Source organism: Leucoraja erinacea, chromosome 10 (assembly GCF_028641065.1).
Source record: "Leucoraja erinacea ecotype New England chromosome 10, Leri_hhj_1, whole genome shotgun sequence".
Taxonomy (NCBI): Eukaryota; Metazoa; Chordata; class Chondrichthyes; order Rajiformes; family Rajidae; genus Leucoraja; species Leucoraja erinaceus.
Genome location: NC_073386.1, coordinates 57,602,239 through 57,620,939, shown reverse-complemented (window position 1 = coordinate 57,620,939; position 18,701 = coordinate 57,602,239). Strand labels below are relative to the sequence as shown.

Below are 18,701 nucleotides of genomic sequence, written 5' to 3'. Positions count from 1 at the left end.
TTTAACATGAACACCCACTCCTACACATGATTCCTACACATTCCGCACTGTGATGGAAGGCAAAATAAAGTTCAAGTCCTTCCTTTTGTCATTCCTCGGTCATGGGCCTCGAGCCCTCTGTTGACGGGACGATCTTGACTCCCGCGGCGAGTCTGTACAGACAGCACCCATTGTCAGGATTCTGCGGCGTTCGGCCCTCCGCGTTGAGGCAATCCGCTCCCGCCTCGGAAGGATGTCAGCTCACCCGCGCCGAGCGATCGAACCATGCGTCGGGGCTGGTCGAGCCTTCTGCGGCGTTGGAGCTCCCGACTAGCCTCACCCAAGACTGTGAGCCCTTGATGTTAAAGTCCACGGTGGTCGCGGTGGGAGCGATCCCAGGCAAGGGATCCGCTCTGATGTTAAGTCCATGCCCCAGCGATGGTAAGCTGCAGAGCCCGGGGAATATGATCCGAAAATTGATCACATCTCTCTGGAAAGATAGGAACTTGGAAAAAAAGTTTCCCCCAATCCCCTCCCCCCTACCCCCACATAAAACAAACCGAATAACATTAAAACAAACTTTTAACGCGCAAAAATGAACACAGGTGATAGAAGTCTGTAGAAATATCTCGACCCAAAACGTCCGAAACTCTCAAGTGATGCTGCCTGACCCGCTGAGTTACTCCAGCATTTTGTGTCTACCACTGATTACTTCATTGGTTTCCACTAAACCAGCAGTAAAACATTTCCTGCTGTACGGACCAAAGGCAACAGCTGATGAACGCTGGAGTAACTCAGCGGGTCAAGCAGCATCTCAGCAGAACATGGTTAAGATTTTGGGTCGGGCCCCTGCTTCACTTTTCTTCAACAGTCCCAACCCAAAATGTCACCCATCCAAGAATCAAGAGTGTTTTATTATCATATGTCCCAGATAGAACGACAACATTCTTACTTACAGCGGCAATTTACAAATTTATCAAGCCAATTAAAATTACAAACCTGCACGTCTTTTGGAGCGTGAGAGGAAACCAGAGCACCGGAGAAAACCCACGCAGGTCATGGGGAGAATGTACAAACACTGTACAGACAGCACCCATTGTCAGGATTGAACCTGGGTCTCTGGTGCTGTGAGGCAGCAACTCTACCGCTGCGCCACCGTACCACCCATTCAAGAGAGAGTTGGATATCGCTCTTTGGGCAACGGAATCAATGGATATGGGGTGAAAGCAGGAAAGGGGTACTGATTCTGGATGATCAGCCATGATCATATTGAATGGCTGTGTTGGCTCAAAGGGCCGAATGGCCCACTCCTGCACCTACTTTCTATGTTTCCCCATCAAATCCATTTGCACTCTACGCTGCCTCAGGAAAGTAGCTAATATGATTTAGGACTATTTTCACCCCGGCCATTCCCACTTCTCCCCTCTCCCATTGGGCAGGGATTCCAAAGCTTCAAAGCACATACCACCATATTCAGGAACTGCTTCTTCCCCACTGTTATCGGACTACTGAATGGTCCTCCCATATTCTAGGGTGTAGTCGCGATCTTCCAACCTACCTCATTCCAGGTCTTACACTTTGTCTCTGTAACTGTAAGGTTATAAGGCTACAACTCTACATTCTACACTCGAGTACTTTGCTCTTTGCACTACCTGGTGTTATTGTGTAGTATGATATAATTTGACTGGATGGAATGGAAGCGAAGCTTTTCAATGCACCATGGAAAGGTGGTGTTTTGGGTCGGGTCCCTTTTCCTGCTGCCCTCCATCTCTACGAGCATGTTGTGACCCGGACTCGCTTCCACAGCCATGCGTGCCTCCAGAACACTTGCATGTGCCGCCATTTTGTGCCTCGTGGCTTCCAGCAGATATCAATGAGGGGGGACCTCATTATCACTTACCGAGTAGCGAAAGGCCCAGATAGAGTAGATGTGGAAAGGATGTCCGCACTAGGACTAGAGGGCACAGCCTCAGAATAAAAGGACCTACTTTGAGAAAGGAGATGAGGGATTTCTTTAGTCAGAGGGGGTTAATCTGTGGAATTCATGACCGCAGAAGGATGTGGAGGCCAAGTCGATGGGTATTTTTAAGGCAGAGATAGATAGATAGATTCTTGATTAGTACAGGTGTCAGGGGTTATGGGGAGAAGGCAGAAGAATGGGGTTGGGAAGGAAATATAGTTCAGCCTTAATTGAATGGTGGTGTAGACTTGATGGGCCGAATGGCCTAAATCTGCTCCGAGATCTTAAGAGACATGATGTGGGCCAAATGTAGGCAGGTGGGACTAGGGCAGATGGGACATATTGGTTGATGTGGGCAAGTTGGGCTGAAGGGCCTCATCCTGCTCCTAGATCTTAAAAACAAGATATGGGGCCAAACTCGGGAAGGGTGCATGGATAGGACAGGTTTGGAGGGATATGGACCAAACGCAGGCAGGTGGGACTAGTGCAGATGGGATATGTTGGTCGGTTGGATAAGTAGGGGCAAAGGGCCTGATTTCACTCACTATGACTCTGTAACCGGTACCGTTCATCTCGATGTTGGGGGGAGTCCAGAACCAGGGGTCACATTTTAAGAATAAGGGGTAGGCCATTTACAACTGAGATGAGGAAAAACTCTTCACTCAGAGAGTTGTAAATCTGTGGAATTCTCTGCCACAGAGAGCAGTGGAGGCCAATTCACTGGATGTTTTCAAGAGAGATTTAAAGCACTGTCCCACTGTACAAGTTCATTCCAAGAGTTCTCCCGTGTTTCCCCTGATTGGAACTCGGAGATTTACGGTAATGGCCGCTCGTCGGTACTCGGGGCTCTCGTGGACATTTTTCAACATGGTGAAAAATATTTACGAGTCTTCCCGAGCTTACCTGCTGTTAGCGAGTCTTCCCGAGTACCTGCCGTTAGCGTTACGAGCCGCTAGGTGATGTCCCCGAGCTCCGACGTACCCGCTACGTTCATTCTCCGTGCTTACCACAAGTTTGATTTTTTTTTAAACTCAGGAGAGCTCTTGAATGAACTCGTTCAGTGGGACAGGGCCATTGGATTTAGCTCTTAGGGCTAAAGGAATCAAGGGATGTGGGGGAAAAAGCAGGAATGGGGTACTGATTTAAGATGATCAGCCATGATCATATTGAATGGCGGTGCAGGCTCGAAGGGCCGAATGGCCTACTCCTGCACCTATTTTCTATGTTTGTCCTCACATTTAAATCCACTGCCATTTTCCCATTACCTTGACTCCAGTTACATCGGTCGAAAGAGAATGCAAGTGCAACAGCCAGAAAAATCGGTGCTAGGGATTATGAACCTGGTGGAAGCAGATTACTCCTACTGGACACTGGCTTACATCATATCCCAGCAAGGAGCCAAGAAACTGCTGGCAGCTGAACCGCTTGGGAAGATGTTGCCCGTGGATGAGTTTCTGCCCATCATGTACAACAAACATCCACAGTAAGTAACGGACAAACACCTAGACACTGATTTTACTTTAGTGCAGTTTAGAGATCCAACGCAGAAACAGGCCCTTCAGCCCACCGAGTCCGTGCTGACCAGCGATCCCGTACACTAACACTACCATACACACACTCTGGACAATTTACAATCTTTAGGTTTAACCTACATACCCGTACACCTTTGGTGTGTGAGAGGAAACTGGAGCACCTGGAGAAAACCCACGTGGTCACAGAGAGAATGTACAAACTCCATACAGACAGCACCCGTAGTCAGGATCGAACTAGGTTTCTCTGGTGCCGTGAGGCAGCAACTCTGCCGTTGGGCCACCCTGCCGCCCCAGTGGACCAGATCTAATTGAGATCTAACTGAGGGCGGCACAGTGGCGGAACGGTAGAGTAAGGCCTGTTTCCGCACTGTAACTTTGAACTAAACTAAACTAAACTAAAACAACTGCATAAGAATCAGATAAGATCTCCCTTGTATCATATCGCATTCAGTATCATCTTAGCAATGCCATGACATGAAACCAATATACATACGGCCATCTCTTCTGGGTAGGGAGTTCTATGATTTAGAACCAGCAACATTGAAGGACTGACAGTGTATTCCCAAAGATAGACACAAAGTGCTGGAGTAACTCAGTGGGACAGGCAGCATCTCTGGAGAGAAGGAATGGGTGACGTTTCGGGACGAGACCCTTCTTCAGACGGTTTGGACTAAACTCCCGCACTCTCGTTTTAAACAGAGAGGATTACAAGATGTTCTATGAGCCTCGGGACCTGAAGGCCTTCTCCGTGGAGCCTCTGCTGATATATCCCACCCACTACACCGGAGAAGCGGGCTACGTCAGCGACACGGAGACCTCCGTCATCTGGGACAACGACGACATCGCCACCGACTGGAGCGACCAGCTGTCCGGCAAAACAAATGAGCAGGGAGAGATCGGCAGTGAGGCTCAGAACACTGAGGCCTTACAACCTCAGGCCCCCTTTGGGGCAGCAACTCGAGATGAATTATGAAGCAGCTAAACACTGGCCAGTTCCGATCAGTGATTGGAACCAACACCTCTTGTTTTTATCACGTTCCTGTAGTATGGGTAAAATGCCTTCTGGAAGGCAGCTTAGAAACAAAACAATTTAATGTGACAGAATTAACTGAGAGCTGGAGTACTAATCATTGTTGGATCATTTAACTGTCAAAGTGTGACACAGCAGCAGCTAATTATGGTGGTGAATTATTAATTAGTGTTGAATTAATTGATGTTGAATTCTCCGATTTATTTTGAAGGTGATTCCTCCTCTCCCCACCCCCTCCCTCCACCATTTTACCCGTCTGTGCAGATAGAAAAAGGAACTGCAGACGCTGGTTTACACAAAAGGAGATAAAATGCTGGAGTAACTCAGTGGGTCCAGGCTGCATCTCCTGAGAGCTTGGATAGATGACGTTTCAGGTCGTGACCCTTCTTCAGAGGGTCATGACCCGTGATGTTATTGGTGGCACGGTGGCACAGCGGTAGAGCCGCTGCTTCACGGCGCCAGAGACCCGGGTTCGATCCTGGGCTCGAGTGCTGTCTGTGTGGGGTTTGCACGTCCTCCATGTGGTTTCCTCCGGGTGCTCCGATTTCCTCCCACATCCCGAAAGACGTGCAGGTTTGCAGGTTAATTGGCCTCTGCAACTTGCCTCTAGTGTGTAGCATGCAAAACTGGGATAACATGATAGAACTAGTGTACCGATGATCGCTGGTCGGCGCGGACTCGAAGGGTCTGTTTCCATGCTGTATCACTAAACTAAACTAAAGATGCTGCCTGACCCGTTGAGTTACTCCAGCACTCTGTGTCCTTACCCTGTCTTGGCTTGCGTACACCCACTGCCTTTAACAGAGGGCTCTCGGGTGTGGAGTCTTTGCTTTGTCTTATCCAAGGGGTAAGATATGCTCCATTACTGTGCAACTTCGTCACATCGACAACAGCCCAGAAAGGATATTAAATGATGGTGCACTCCAGAGCCAAATATGAGCTGTGCTCGCGACTTAATGGCTATTAATCCAACTTTTGAGGGCTAAATTTTCAAACTGCTGTTAATTTCAAAGGGCATTTTTTTTGGTGCCTCAAATCAATGTTCAGAATAATTCTGCTGGTACGGATTTCTTATAACTGTTTATCCGGATATCATTACGTTAAATGATGATGTTTGTGTGTGTTTCTATTTATTTTTTCTCCTCTCTTGTGAAAACGCTTAATTGCAAACGGACACAATTGTGTGGACGTTCGTGCTGTAAAATTCAACCTCGCTCTTGTTTTCCTCCTGAAAATAATATTAAACTGGTCAGTTTAACTGTTGGCTCCATGTTTTTAGTTTAGAGATACAGCGTGGAAACAGGCCCTTCGGCCCACCGAGTCCACGGACCAGCGATCGCCCGTTCAAGCACGTTCTATGTTTCCCCACTTTCTCGTCCACTCCCTACACACTAGGGGGCAATTTACAGAGAGTCACTTAACCTACAAACCCGCACGTCTTTGGGATGTGGGAGGAAAACGGTGCACCCACGAGGCCACAGGAAGAAGGTGCAAACTCCACATAGACAGCACCCGGGGTCAGGATCGAACCCGGGTCTCCAGCGCCGCGAGGCAGCGGCTTTACCAGCTGTGCTATGGTGCCACCCTCAAGGTCACTGAGCCCTTAATCTGTTATTGAACAACAAGGCTCATGTTGGTACAATATGGATGCCATATAGTCATAGAGTGACACAAGGTGGAAACAGGCCCCTCAGCCCAACTTGCCCACACCGACCCAGCTACACTAGTCCCACCAGTCTGTGTTTGGTCTATATCCCTCCAAACCTGTCCTTTCCATGTACCTGTCTAACTGTTTCTTAAAATGTTGGGATAGTCCCAGCCTCAACTACCTCTGGCAGCTTGTTCCATACACCCACCACCCTTTGTGTGAAAAAGTTACCCCTCAGATTCCTGTTAAATCTTTCCCCTTCAACTTGAACCATGTCCGGTGGTCCTCGATTCCCCTACTCTGGGCAAGAGACTCTGTGTAGGTATGTTACAAAACCTACCTGAATCGCCATTGGGAATCTGCCCACAGCCAGGTCCGCGATTTTGGCGCTGTTTGGAGGGGGCGGGTTTAAAACGCGATTTTTACTAGGCTGTACTAATCGCAGATGTTCAGCCTAGTAAATCATTAACGAAAAATCGCTGCAAGACCCGGTCGCAAAAGGTATTATTAGTTTTATAGGCCTCGATAATATAGTTATAATAGTTTAAAATTACTCTCTGATTCCGCAACATCTCGCAGCCCCAGGGTTTTATAAAGCAAACAATTAAAGGTATGTACCTTATTTTTACATTAAATGGGGCATATATATAACCCTATATATCAAGTTATCTATAGCGAGTAGTTCATTTTGGGCTTTTTATATCCCGCAGTATTTTTCTCGGCATTTGAGGGCACTAATCCAGCGCGCTGTCAACGTTCTAAACCAGCGCGTGCCACAGGAACCCACTAGAAAGCCGATTTAAATGGGCATTTATTTACAGCAATTGAACACTAAATTCCTTCCATTTGGCCTATAAATTAATGTAAATTAGATATAAAAATCATGTTATATTGTGAATTATTTGTGAATAATCTTTGGACACTTAGGCTATTTAAAAATGTTAATCTTTCCTTAAGAAATGGGCCTTTGATTATCCAAGATCACAGCTTTTTTGTAATGTCCATTGAAAATCAATAGGGAACAAGATGCTAATTTCCGAGTATGAAAATGGCCATAACCTTTTTAATACTTGAGATATGAAAGTGAATTTGGTGTCAAATTAAACTTATTGTTATGCTTTATCTGATGGGATAAATTGCAGACTTGATTTTTAAAATCTCAAAATTTTGTAACATTGCTACTCTGTGCATCTATCCGATCTATTCCTCTCATGATTTTATAACCAATTAATAACCAAAATAATGCCACTTGGAGAAAGCAAATCAAGAAATTTGCAGATGCCGGAAGTTTGAAATAAAAATAATCCTTGTACTAATCAGCAGTATTTGTGGCTAGTGAAACAAAGTTAATATTTTAGATGGAGGAGCTGAAAGGTCAGGTTTTAGTTTAGTTTAGAGATACAAACGCAAAAAACAGGCCCTTCGGCCCACCGAGTCCGCGCTGACCAGTGATCCCCGCACATTAACACTATCCTACACACACTAGGGACAATTTTATATTTATACCAAGTCAATTAACCTACAAACCTGTACATCTTTGGAGTGTGGGAGGAAACCGAAGATCTCGGAGAAAACCCACGTAGGCCACGGGGGAGAACGTACAAACTCCGTACAGACAGCACCCGTAGTCGGGATTGAACCCAGGTCCCTGGCGCTGTAAGGCAGCAACTCTACTGCTGCACCACCAAGCCACCTATAAGAAAATCTGAGTTGGGTAGTTTATATGAACCGAAAACTGGGTTGTTATTCTATATGTTTGTGACTGATCTGCCTCATCTCTTCTTCTGAGCCACCGTCTGCAAATGCCTGCAAAAACCTTCAGTGATTCATCCTTAAAAATCACCTAGATCCCTCTGTGCTAAACTCATCTGCAACTTTTCTCCATTCTACCTTTATACACTCTTGCCAAAGTAGATGATCTCACACAGTTTTACAGTTTATCAGGTTTGCTCTACTAGCTGCTTAGTTTAAGTGTCAGTCTATCGTATGGATTTTTAATCGAATCACATACAATTCTGGACATTAGTTTGGTTCGGTCTAGTTTATTGTCACGTGTACTGGTGTGCAGTGGAAAGCTTTTTGTTGCGTGCTATCCAGTCAGCAGAAAGACAATACCTGATTACAATCGAGCCATTTACAGTGTATAGATACATGATAAGGGAATAACAAGGTAAAGGCAGCAAAGTCCCATCAAGGATAGTCCAAGGGTCACCAGTGAGATAGATAGTAGTTCAGCACCGCTCTCTGGTTGTGGTAGGATGGTTCAGTTGCCTGATAACAGCTGGGAAGAAACTGTCCCTGAATCTGGAGGTGTGTGTTTTCACACTTCTGTACCTTTTGCCTGATGGGAGAGGGGAGAAGAGGGAGTGGCCAGGGTGCAACTCATCCTTGATTATGCTGCTGGCCTTGCCGAGGCAGTGTGAGGTATAAATGGAGTCAATGGAAGGGAGGTTGGTTTGTGTGATGGTCAGGGCTGTGACCACAATTCTCTGCAATTTCTTGCTGTCTTGCATGGAGCTGTTCCCAGACCAAGCTGCGATGCATCCTAATAAAATGCTTTCTACGGCGCATCTGTGGTGCATTTCAGCCATCATAGTTTGTATGTCATCATCACTTAATATACTCTATCATCTCTTCCAGGTTTTTAATATAAATTGTAAATAATTGAGGGCAAAGAACCGATCATTGAGACATCCACCAGTTACCTCCTTCCAGCCCGAAGAAGCTTAATTCATACCAACTCCCTATCTTCTCTGCCTTAACGAATCTATACCGACACATTCCATCTCATACCACAACTGTTCTCTTGATCACCACACTTTTCTGTGGCACCTTGTGACTCTAATGGTGTGGCAAGGTGGCGCAGCGGTAGAGTTGCTGACTATGGGTGCTGTCTGTATGGAGTTTGTACGTTCTCGTGATTTTTCTCTGGGTGCTCCAGTTTCCTCCCACATCTTAAAGCACGTGTAGGTTTGTCGGTTAATTGGTGTTTGTAAATAGCCTCCAATTGTAGAGAGTGGATGGGAAGTGGGACTAGTATAGAACAGGTGATCGCTGGATGGCAATGCATGGTGGACTGAGGGGCCTGTTTCCATGCTGTATCACTAAACTAAACTAAACCTGCCATTTCTGGTCTTTTCATTTCTGAGAGGAGTTTACACTTTCTCCATGTGACTGCGTGGGTTTTCCCCGGGTGCTCCAGTTTCCTCCCATACTCCCAGCACGTACAGGTTGGTAGGATAATTGGTTTTGGTAAAATTGTAAATTGTCCCTCGTGTGCAGGTTAGAGTTAGTGTGCGGGGATCGCTGGTCGGCAAGGACTCAGTGGGCCGAAGGGCCTGTTTCCGTGCTGCATCTCTAAAGTCTAACATCTAAAGATTCCAAATACACCACATCCACAATTTTTCCTCTTTCGTCGCAGATATCCTCATATCTGCCTTTCCACGGATGATGCCTGACCTTCTGTGTGTTTCCAGCATTTTCAATTTTAAATTAATGTTGTTTACTGGAGCTCTTAATATTTACTATCCAATGTGGAGATTGGGCGGTGTGGGGAGGGAGCTCCATGCTGAGACTACGGGGGATCTCCGTGCTGAAACCACGGGGGGAGCTCCGTGCTGAGACCACAGGGGGAGCTACGTGCCTAGACTACGGGGCAACTCTATGTTGAGACCGCGGAGGGAGCTCCTTTGAGATGACGGGGGAAGCTCCCTGTTGAGACAACGGGCGAGCTCCGTGTTCAGATCACGGGGGGAACTCCGTTGAGACCATGGGTAGAGCTCCGTGTTGAGACCACAGAGAGAGTTATGTGTTGAGACCACGGGGGAACTCCGTTGAGACCACGGGTAGAGCTCCGTGTTGAGACCACCTAGGAGCTCTGTGTTGAGACCACGGGGGGAGCTCCATGTTGAGACCACGGGGGGAGCTCCATGTTGAGACCACGGGGGGAGCTCCAACACAGAGACTGCCGGGGGAGCTCCGACGTGGAGACCACGGTTGGGAGAGCATCCGAGAACAACTGACTGCTTATGAAAATGGCCTGGATAGAGTGGATGTGGAGAGGATGTTTCCACTAGTGGGAGAGTCTAGGACTATAGGTCATAGGCTCAGAATTAAAGGATGTTCCTTTAGGAAGGGGATGAGGAGGAGTTTCTTTAGTCAGAGGGTGGTGAATCAGTGGATATTTTTAAGACAGAGATAGATAGATTATTGATTAGTACGGGTGTCAGGAGTTATGGGAAGGCAGGAGAATGGGGTTAGGAGGGAGAGATAAATCAGCCACGATTGAATGGCGGAGTAGACTCGATGGGCCGAATGGTCTAATTCTCCTCCTATCTGATGAACTGATGAAAATATGAATTCAAATTAGTAATTGAAGTGGGTGAATGATGTTAAGTAATCATAATTCAAGACACCGCCAATTTGTAATATGGTAACTAAATTTAAACAACACTTTGAACAGATGAAAATTGCATGCAACACTGTGCAGTTTAAATGTACAAGGTGCAGGTCTGATTAAGATTCCTATGTGCTTCACAACACTATATTTTAATTGTTAGAGATACAGCATAGAAACAGGCTCGTTGACCCACTGAGTCCATGCCAACCAACTAGCAAGATCCTACACCCTAGGTACAATTTCCAATTATACCAAAACCAATAGACCGACAAACCCGTACATCTTTGGAACATCATACGTTAGATTTGTGTCCATCAGCAATGGAAACCGCAGTTTTGTTTAAAGAAACAGCACGGAAACAGGCCCTTCGGCCCACCACGTCCATGCAGACCAACAATCACCAAACACAGTAATTCTATCTTACACTCCAGAGCCAATCGACAGAAGCCAAATAACCTACAAACCTGCATGTCTTTGGGATGTGGGTGGAAACCAGAGCACCTGGAGAAAACCCACGTGGTCACAGAGGAAAGTACAAACCCTGTACAGACAGACAGCACGCATAGTCAGGATCTACCCCGGGTCTCTGACGCTGTGAGGCAGCTACTCTACCACTGCGACATTTTCTCCGTGATCAAAATACTTTGGGAAGGACCTCTTGATTTCCTCCACTAAATATTCCATAGTACGACTAATGATGGCAATAATTGCTGGAGCAGGCATATATGAAAGAGTAGATATGTGAGCATTTGGGTTGAATTCAGTGCACCCCTTTGAGAGTTTGGTCGAATTCATGCCTGAGAATTGCTTTGCACATTGTCACCGTTTGCCAATGCAATCCAGTGACATTTGATTTTAATTGAAACATTGCAAGCTGCACAATAGAGTCATAGAGTGATACATCATGGAAACAGGTCCTTCAGTCCAACTTGCCCCCACCGACTAACATGTCCCATCTACAATAGTCCCACCTGCCTGTGTGTTGGCCCATATCCCTCTAAACCTATCCTATCCATGTACCTGTCCAACTGTTTCTTAGTCTCTGCCTCAACGACCTCATCCAGCAGCTTGTTCCATGCACCCACCACCCTTTGTGTAAAAAAGTTACTCCTCAGGTTCCTATTAAATCTTTTCCCTGTCACCTTAACCTATGTAGCAATGTTACAAAATTTTGAGATTTTAAAAATCAAGTCTGTAATTGATCCCATCAGATAAAGCATTAAAAAGAAGTTTAATTTGTCACCTAATTCACTTTCATATCTTCAGTATTAAAAAAGTTATGGCCATTTTCATACTCGGAAATTAGCATCTTGTTCCCTATTGCTTTTGCATTGACTTAACACAAAAGCTGTGATTGAGGACAGTCAAATGGCCATAACTTTCTTAAAAATTAAGAGAACTAAAATAAATTTTCAGTTATTATACTTTGAAGCATTCTGAAACAAATATGAAACAATCTTAGTTAGATGACCTGAAATTAAAGCATATAATTAGTTAGTTACCCCAATTGTAACTAATTCCAAAATTCAATTACTAGATCTAAACATCTATCCATTTCTTAAGAAAAGGTTAAACATTTTTAAATATCCTAAGTGTCCAAATAACATTCACACAAGAATTCACAATATAACATGATTTTTTGAATCTCATTGTCATGGACTTATAGGCTAAATGGAAGGAATTTAGTGTTTAATTCCCATAAATTAATGCCCCCTCCCGTCCTCACAAAGGCGCCAAAGTTGCGCACACAGCCAGTGGCAGAACTGCAGCCGCTGAAGGTAAGTTTTGTAACATACCTATGCATTAGCACTATCCTGCACACACTAGGGACAATTTTTACAATTTACCAAAGCCAATTAAGCTACAAATCTGCACGTCTTTGGAGTGTGGGAAGAAACCGAAGATCTTGAAGGCAACCCATGCAGGTCATGGGAAGAACGTGCAAACTCCATACAGACAGCACCCGGAGGCGGGGTCTCCAGTGTTGCATTCTCTGCAAGGAAACAACTCTACCGCTGCGCCACCGTGACTGCCCAAGCAAGTACATGGATAGGGCAGGTTTAGAGAGATATGGGCCAAACGCAGGCAGGTGGGGCTAGTGTAGATCGGCATGGGCAAATTGGGGTGAAGGGCCTGTTTCCATGCTGTACGACTATGCATGAATGAATTAATATTTTATCGTCACATGTACCAAGTCACAGTGAAATTCTTTACTTGCGTACCCAAGGTATGTAAATAGTCACCACATAAAGAGCGCTGAGAAAATTACAAAGTATCCCACGCCAGATCCACCTTTGTTCTCCCCCCCCTCCTCTCATGACGGCTCCCCCATGCCGGGTCCTCCATTATTCTTCCCCCTCCCACCAGGCAGTCCATCCACGCTTTAGCCTCATGGCATCAGCATGGATTTACCTTCACAATTTGATTCCACAACCTTTGTGCCTCCATGATAGACCTTGGTAATACCACAACTATATGATCCTATCTCACGATGGGCCAAATGGCCTCATTCTGCTCCTTTGGCCTTATGGCCAAGGGGGATTTAAATTAGTATTCCACTCTCTGTTTTTATTTATGTGGTAAGATTGAATATTGAGACAGCCGCCCGCAGCTCTGTCAGTAACTCGTCAGATATTCATTGATCATAAGGTCATATGTGATAGGAGTACAGTTAGGCCATTCGGCCCATCAAGTCTACTCTGCCATTCAATCATGGCTGATCTATCTCTCCCTCCTAACCACATTCTCCTACAATATTCCATTTAATTTGGGGGAGCTAAAGAGAGCTCCGGCCAAGTGTAAGAACTCAGCCCCAGGGAAGGATGATATTTGTTACATAATGATAAAGCATCTAAGTGAGGAGGGACTCCAAAAGATACTTGCACTATATAACAAGGTGTGGGAAGAAGGGCGCACACCGGAGAGGTGGACGGAAGCACTAATTGGGCCTATTAGGAAACCAGGGAAAAGATGCAAGTAATCCAGTAAATTATAGACCTATAGCTTTAACAGCACACATGTGTAAACTGATAGAAAGACTGGTAAATGAAAGATGAATGCATCTAATGGAAGAAAAAGGTATAGTGGCTAATTATCAGAGTGGCTTTAGAAAAGGGAGAGGTACTAATGATCCAGTTCTGTGCTTGGAAGATGATATAAGGAAAGCACGTCAAAAAAGAATCTGTAGTTACCATATTTTTTGATGTAGAGAAGGCTTACGATATGTTGTGGAGAGAAGGTCTTCTAATAAAGCTGCATTTAATGGGAGTAGGAGGAAATATGTTTAACTGGATAATGGATTTTCTCAACGGTAGAAGTATCCAAGTTAAAATAGGGTCAGACATCTCTAGTAAATGTGTAGTCGAGAGTGGAACTCCCCAGGGAAGTGCGATAAGCCCGATCCTATTCTCAATCATGATCAATGATATATTTGCAAACGTTCAACCAGAGATGGGGCGATCGCTCTTTGCAGATGATGGCAGCCTATGGAGAAGGGGGGAGGAATATAGATTTTATCGTGGGAAAAGTACAGCAAGGGATAGCCCAGGTGGAAGAGTGGGGATTGAAATGGGGTTTTAAATTCTCTATAGAGAAGACAAAGACAATGGTTTTCACAAGGAAAAAAATTAAAGAGGATGTCCAGTTAAAACTATACGGCAACAATTTGGAAAGAGTAAAAGATTTCCGTTTCCTGGGAGTTCATTTTAACTCCAGATTAACATGGAGGGTCCACATTACAAAAGTAATTGAAAAATGCAAAAAAGCCATCAATGTAATGAGATGCTTGGCAGCTTTAGAGTGGGGAGCAGATGTACTATCTCTTAAACGTATTTATGTATCACTGATCAGATCCAGACTAGAGTATGGCAGTATAGCTTATGGGTCAGCATCTAAGTCAGTGTTGTCCGAGTTGGACAAAGTCCAAGCGGAAGCTCTAAGAATCTGTATAGGAGGTGTGCGGACGTCACCTGTATGTGCACCACAGGTGGAAACTGGGGAGATGCCGTTGAGACTGCGCCGCAGACAACTAATGGCTAATTACTGGTTAAGCCTTAAGGGTCATGGAGAGAACCACCCAACAAAACAGGTAGTACAGGAGTGCTGGGAGAGAGGGGTGGCTCAGTCTGGAAGCTTCGGCTGGGTTGGAGGAGTTGTGGCAAGGGACATGGAAGTAGAGGACAAAGAGTTCTGCCCTGCAGTATTGTGGCCATCTGTGCCAATATGGTTACTGAACATCCCAATAGTTGATCTGGAGATATGGGAGGCAAAAAGGAGGAACAAAAATTCAGACCTAAAGACAGAATATCATAACCATATAGATAATAGATATAGGGAACACCTCTTAATTTTCACAGATGGATCAAAGGACCCAGTAGCTGAAACAACAGGGGCGGCAGTGGTAGTCCAGGGGATGAATGTTGAGCTTTACAAGAGAACAAATAACTATTTGACAGTATATACAGTGGAACTGTACGCTATTTTAATGGCAGTTCGGTGGATGGAACAGATGCAACCATTGATATGTAGCGACTCATTATCTGCAAAGTATTGGGTCTGGTGCATCCCATAGGCGGCCTGACTTAGTGTATGAAACCCTGCTACTATTAAGCCAAGTGACAAGGAGGGGCAGTGACGTGACTTTGTTGTGGGTCCCAGCACACATTGGTGTTCTAGGGAATGAAAAGGTGGATAAATTAACAAAGGAGGCTGTAAAAAAAAAGAAACATAGAGGTAAACTTACAACTATCCAAATCTGAAGGGAAACACATTGTGTGGAAGAAAATAAATCAGGAATGGCAACAATACTAGGAACAGGAGACAAAGGGGAGACACCTCTATTCGCGACAAAACAGAGTGGGCATTACAGCAAGAAGAAGAGGGAACAAGAGGCAACAGGTAGTATTAACAAGATTGAGGATAGGACACACTCACCTGAACAGCACATTAAAAATATGGGAAAACACCCTACTGGGATGTGTGAGGAATGCCATCAGCCAGAAACCATTCAGCATGCCCTAGTTGCATGTAGGAGATATGAGACAGAAATGCCTCTGAGTAGATGGCAATGTCTTAATCATTTCTTTAATCAGCCCTGCTGCTGGTGCGGACTCTCCCATAGTCCCGCACTGACACAACTCCTGCTGTTGGAGTGTATCTAGATTGAGCCTCCTTTCCATTAGGGCTCCATCCTGGCCAAGCTCCAAATTATTTCTCCTTACCAGAAGGGAACCCTCCCGGCACCAGGGCTGACCACTTTGGTCGGTTTACCCGATATCTTGGGGACCTCTGCAGTCTGGGCACCGCATTGCTGCTGGAATTCCCCTCCTCGGGAATCCCACCACCCATATGTATTACCGGAGGGAAAACCCTACCGTTCCGGTCTGTTTAACCCCTATCCTGGGGACCCCTGCGGTCTGAGAGCCACATTACTACTGGATTTCCCCTCCCCGGGAACCCCAGCTTCTTAATGCCTATCGGAGGGAAACCCTCCCGACACTCGGACCGCCTGAAAATCACTGACCACCCCGTCAGCGACCGACTTTGCGAAATCCGACATTCCCCAGCTATCCGCTTCCACGGCGAGAACCGGGGTTACCCCTCAGCCCATAACTGGTTCCCCCGCAGGAGGAGCTCTGCTGATGTAATGACGCACGTGCGGCTGTACAGGGTTCTTCACGTAGTCACTCACGTGACTCCGAAGTAAAATTGGACTACGGTAATTATGGTGTGGGTTGCTATTTAGAATAATCAGAAAACTGACTGGAACAGTTAATCAAATTACAAATCTTTCTGGTGTGATTATGCTCAATACTACAATAAAGCTAAAAGAAGATATGAGGTTGCTTTGGCAAGTAAGGTAAAAGTAAATCCGAAGGGTTTCTACCGCTATATTAATAGCAAAAGGATAACGAGAGATAAAATTGGTCCATTAGAGAGTCAGAGTGGACAACTATCTGCAGAGCCAAAAGAGATGGGGGAGTTATTGAACAGTTTCTTTTCTTCGGTATTCACCAAGGAGAAGGATATTGAATTATGTGAGGTAAGGGAAACAAGTAGAGTAGCTATGGAAACTATGAGGATCAAAGAAGAGGAAGTACTGACACTTTTGAGAAATATAAAAGTGGATAGGTCTCCAGGTCCGGACAGGATATTCCCTAGGACATTGAGGGAAGTTAGTGTAGAAATAGCATGGGCTATGGCAGAAATATTTCAAATGTCATTAGAAACGGGAATAGTGCCGGAGGATTGGCGTACTGCGCATGTTGTTCCATTGTTTAAAAAGGGGTCTAAGAGTAAACCTAGCAATTATAGACCTGTTAGTTTGACGTCAGTGGTGGGCAAATTAATGGAAAGAATACTTAGAGATAATATATATAAGCATCTGGATAAACAGGGTCTGATTAGGAACAGTCAACATGGATTTGTGCCTGGAAGGTCATGTTTAACTAATCTTCTTGAATTTTTTGAAGATGTTACTCGGGAAATTGATGAGGGTAAAGCAGTGGATGTTGTGTATATGGACTTCAGTAAGGCCTTTGACAAGGTTCCTCATGGAAGGTTGGTTAAGAAGGTTCAATGGTTGGGTATTAATGGTGGAGTAGCAAGATAGATTCAACAGTGGCTGAATGGGAGATGCCAGAGAGTAATGGTGGATGGTTGTTTGTCAGGTTGGAGGCCAGTGACGAGTGGGGTGCCACAGGGATCTGTGTTGGGTCCACTGTTGTTTGTCATGTACATCAATGATCTGGATGATGGTGTGGTAAATTGGATTAGTAAGTATGCAGATGATACTAAGATAGGTGGGGTTGCGGGTAATGAAGTAGAGTTTCAAAGTCTACAGAGAGATTTATGCCAGTTGGAAGAGTGGGCTGAAAGATGGCAGATGGAGTTTAACGCTGATAAGTGTGAGGTGCTACATCTTGGCAGGACAAATCAAAATAGGACGTACATGGTAAATGGTAGGGAATTGAAGAATGTAGGTGAACAGAGGGATCTGGGAATAACTGTGCACAGTTCCCTGAAAGTGGAATCTCATGTAGATAGGGTGGTAAAGAAAGCTTTTGGTGTGCTGGCCTTTATAAATCAGAGCATTGAGTATAGAAGTTGGGATGTAATGTTAAAATTGTACAAGGCATTGGTGAGGCCAATTCTGGAGTATGGTGTACAATTTTGGTCACCTAATTATAGGAAGGATGTCAACAAAATAGAGAGAGTACAGAGGAGATTTACTAGAATGCTGCCTGGGTTTCAGCAACTAATTTACAGAGAAAGGTTGAACAAGTTAGGGCTTTATTCTTTGGAGCGCAGAAGGTTAAGGGGGGACTTGATAGAGGTTTTTAAAATGATGAGAAGGATAGACAGAGTTGACGTGGAAAAGCTTTTCCCACTGAGAGTAGGGAAGATTCAAACAAGGGGACATGACATGAGAATTAAGGGACTGAAGTTTAGGGGTAACATGAGGGGGAACTTCTTTACTCAGAGAGTGGTAGCTGTGTGGAATGAGCTTCCAGTGAAGGTGGTGGAGGCAGGTTCGTTTTTTATCATTTAAAAATAAATTGGATAGTTATATGGATGGGAAGGGAATGGAGGGTTATGGTCTGAGCGCAGGTATATGGGACTAGGGGAGATTATGTGTTTCGGCACGGACTAGAAGGGTCGAGATGGCCTGTTTCCGTGCTGTAATGGTTATATGGTTAATACGATTCTTTTGTGCTTGTTTTGTTCCCCAGGTGTGGTAGCGATATCATAATCAATCTGTGGAGGTATATTTTATCATTGATATCAACAATGAATCTAAACAGTTCTATTAATATAAAATGATATACATGTTAGTAGAATCCAACAGAAGATTTGTTGTAGGAAGGAGCTCAGATTCAGATTCAGATTCAGATTCATTTTTAATTGTCATTGTCAGTGTACAGTACAGAGACAACGAAATGCATTTAGCATCTCCCTTGAAGAGCGACATAGCAAACGATTTGAATAATAAAAAAAAATAATATAAGGGGGGGGGGGGGGGGGGGGGTGATTGGCAGTCACCGAGGTACGTTGTTTAGTAGAGTGACAGCGGCCGGAAAGAAGCTGTTCCTCGACCTGCTGGTTCGGCAACGGAGAGACCTGTAGCGCCTCCCGGATGGTAGGAGGGTAAACGG

At 45.1% G+C, this 18,701-nt stretch overlaps 1 protein-coding gene across 3 annotated transcripts in view; it reads left to right on the top strand.

Annotated features, from left to right (window-relative positions):
* The window catches only part of LOC129701273 (procollagen galactosyltransferase 2-like), a 248,648-nt gene that overhangs the window by 164,298 nt on the left and 65,649 nt on the right, over nucleotides 1-18,701 (top strand). For 2 of the 3 annotated variants that reach the window (XM_055642428.1, XM_055642426.1), the window contains exons 11-12: nucleotides 3,216-3,422; nucleotides 4,171-5,759. The exons of the other annotated variant lie outside the window; for it this stretch is intronic. In XM_055642428.1, coding sequence (XP_055498403.1) covers nucleotides 3,216-3,422; nucleotides 4,171-4,444 — 481 coding nt within the window. In that variant the 3' untranslated portion in view covers nucleotides 4,445-5,759. Of the gene's footprint in view, nucleotides 1-3,215; nucleotides 3,423-4,170; nucleotides 5,760-18,701 lie in introns of those variants that run through there. 3 annotated transcript variants of the gene reach the window in all.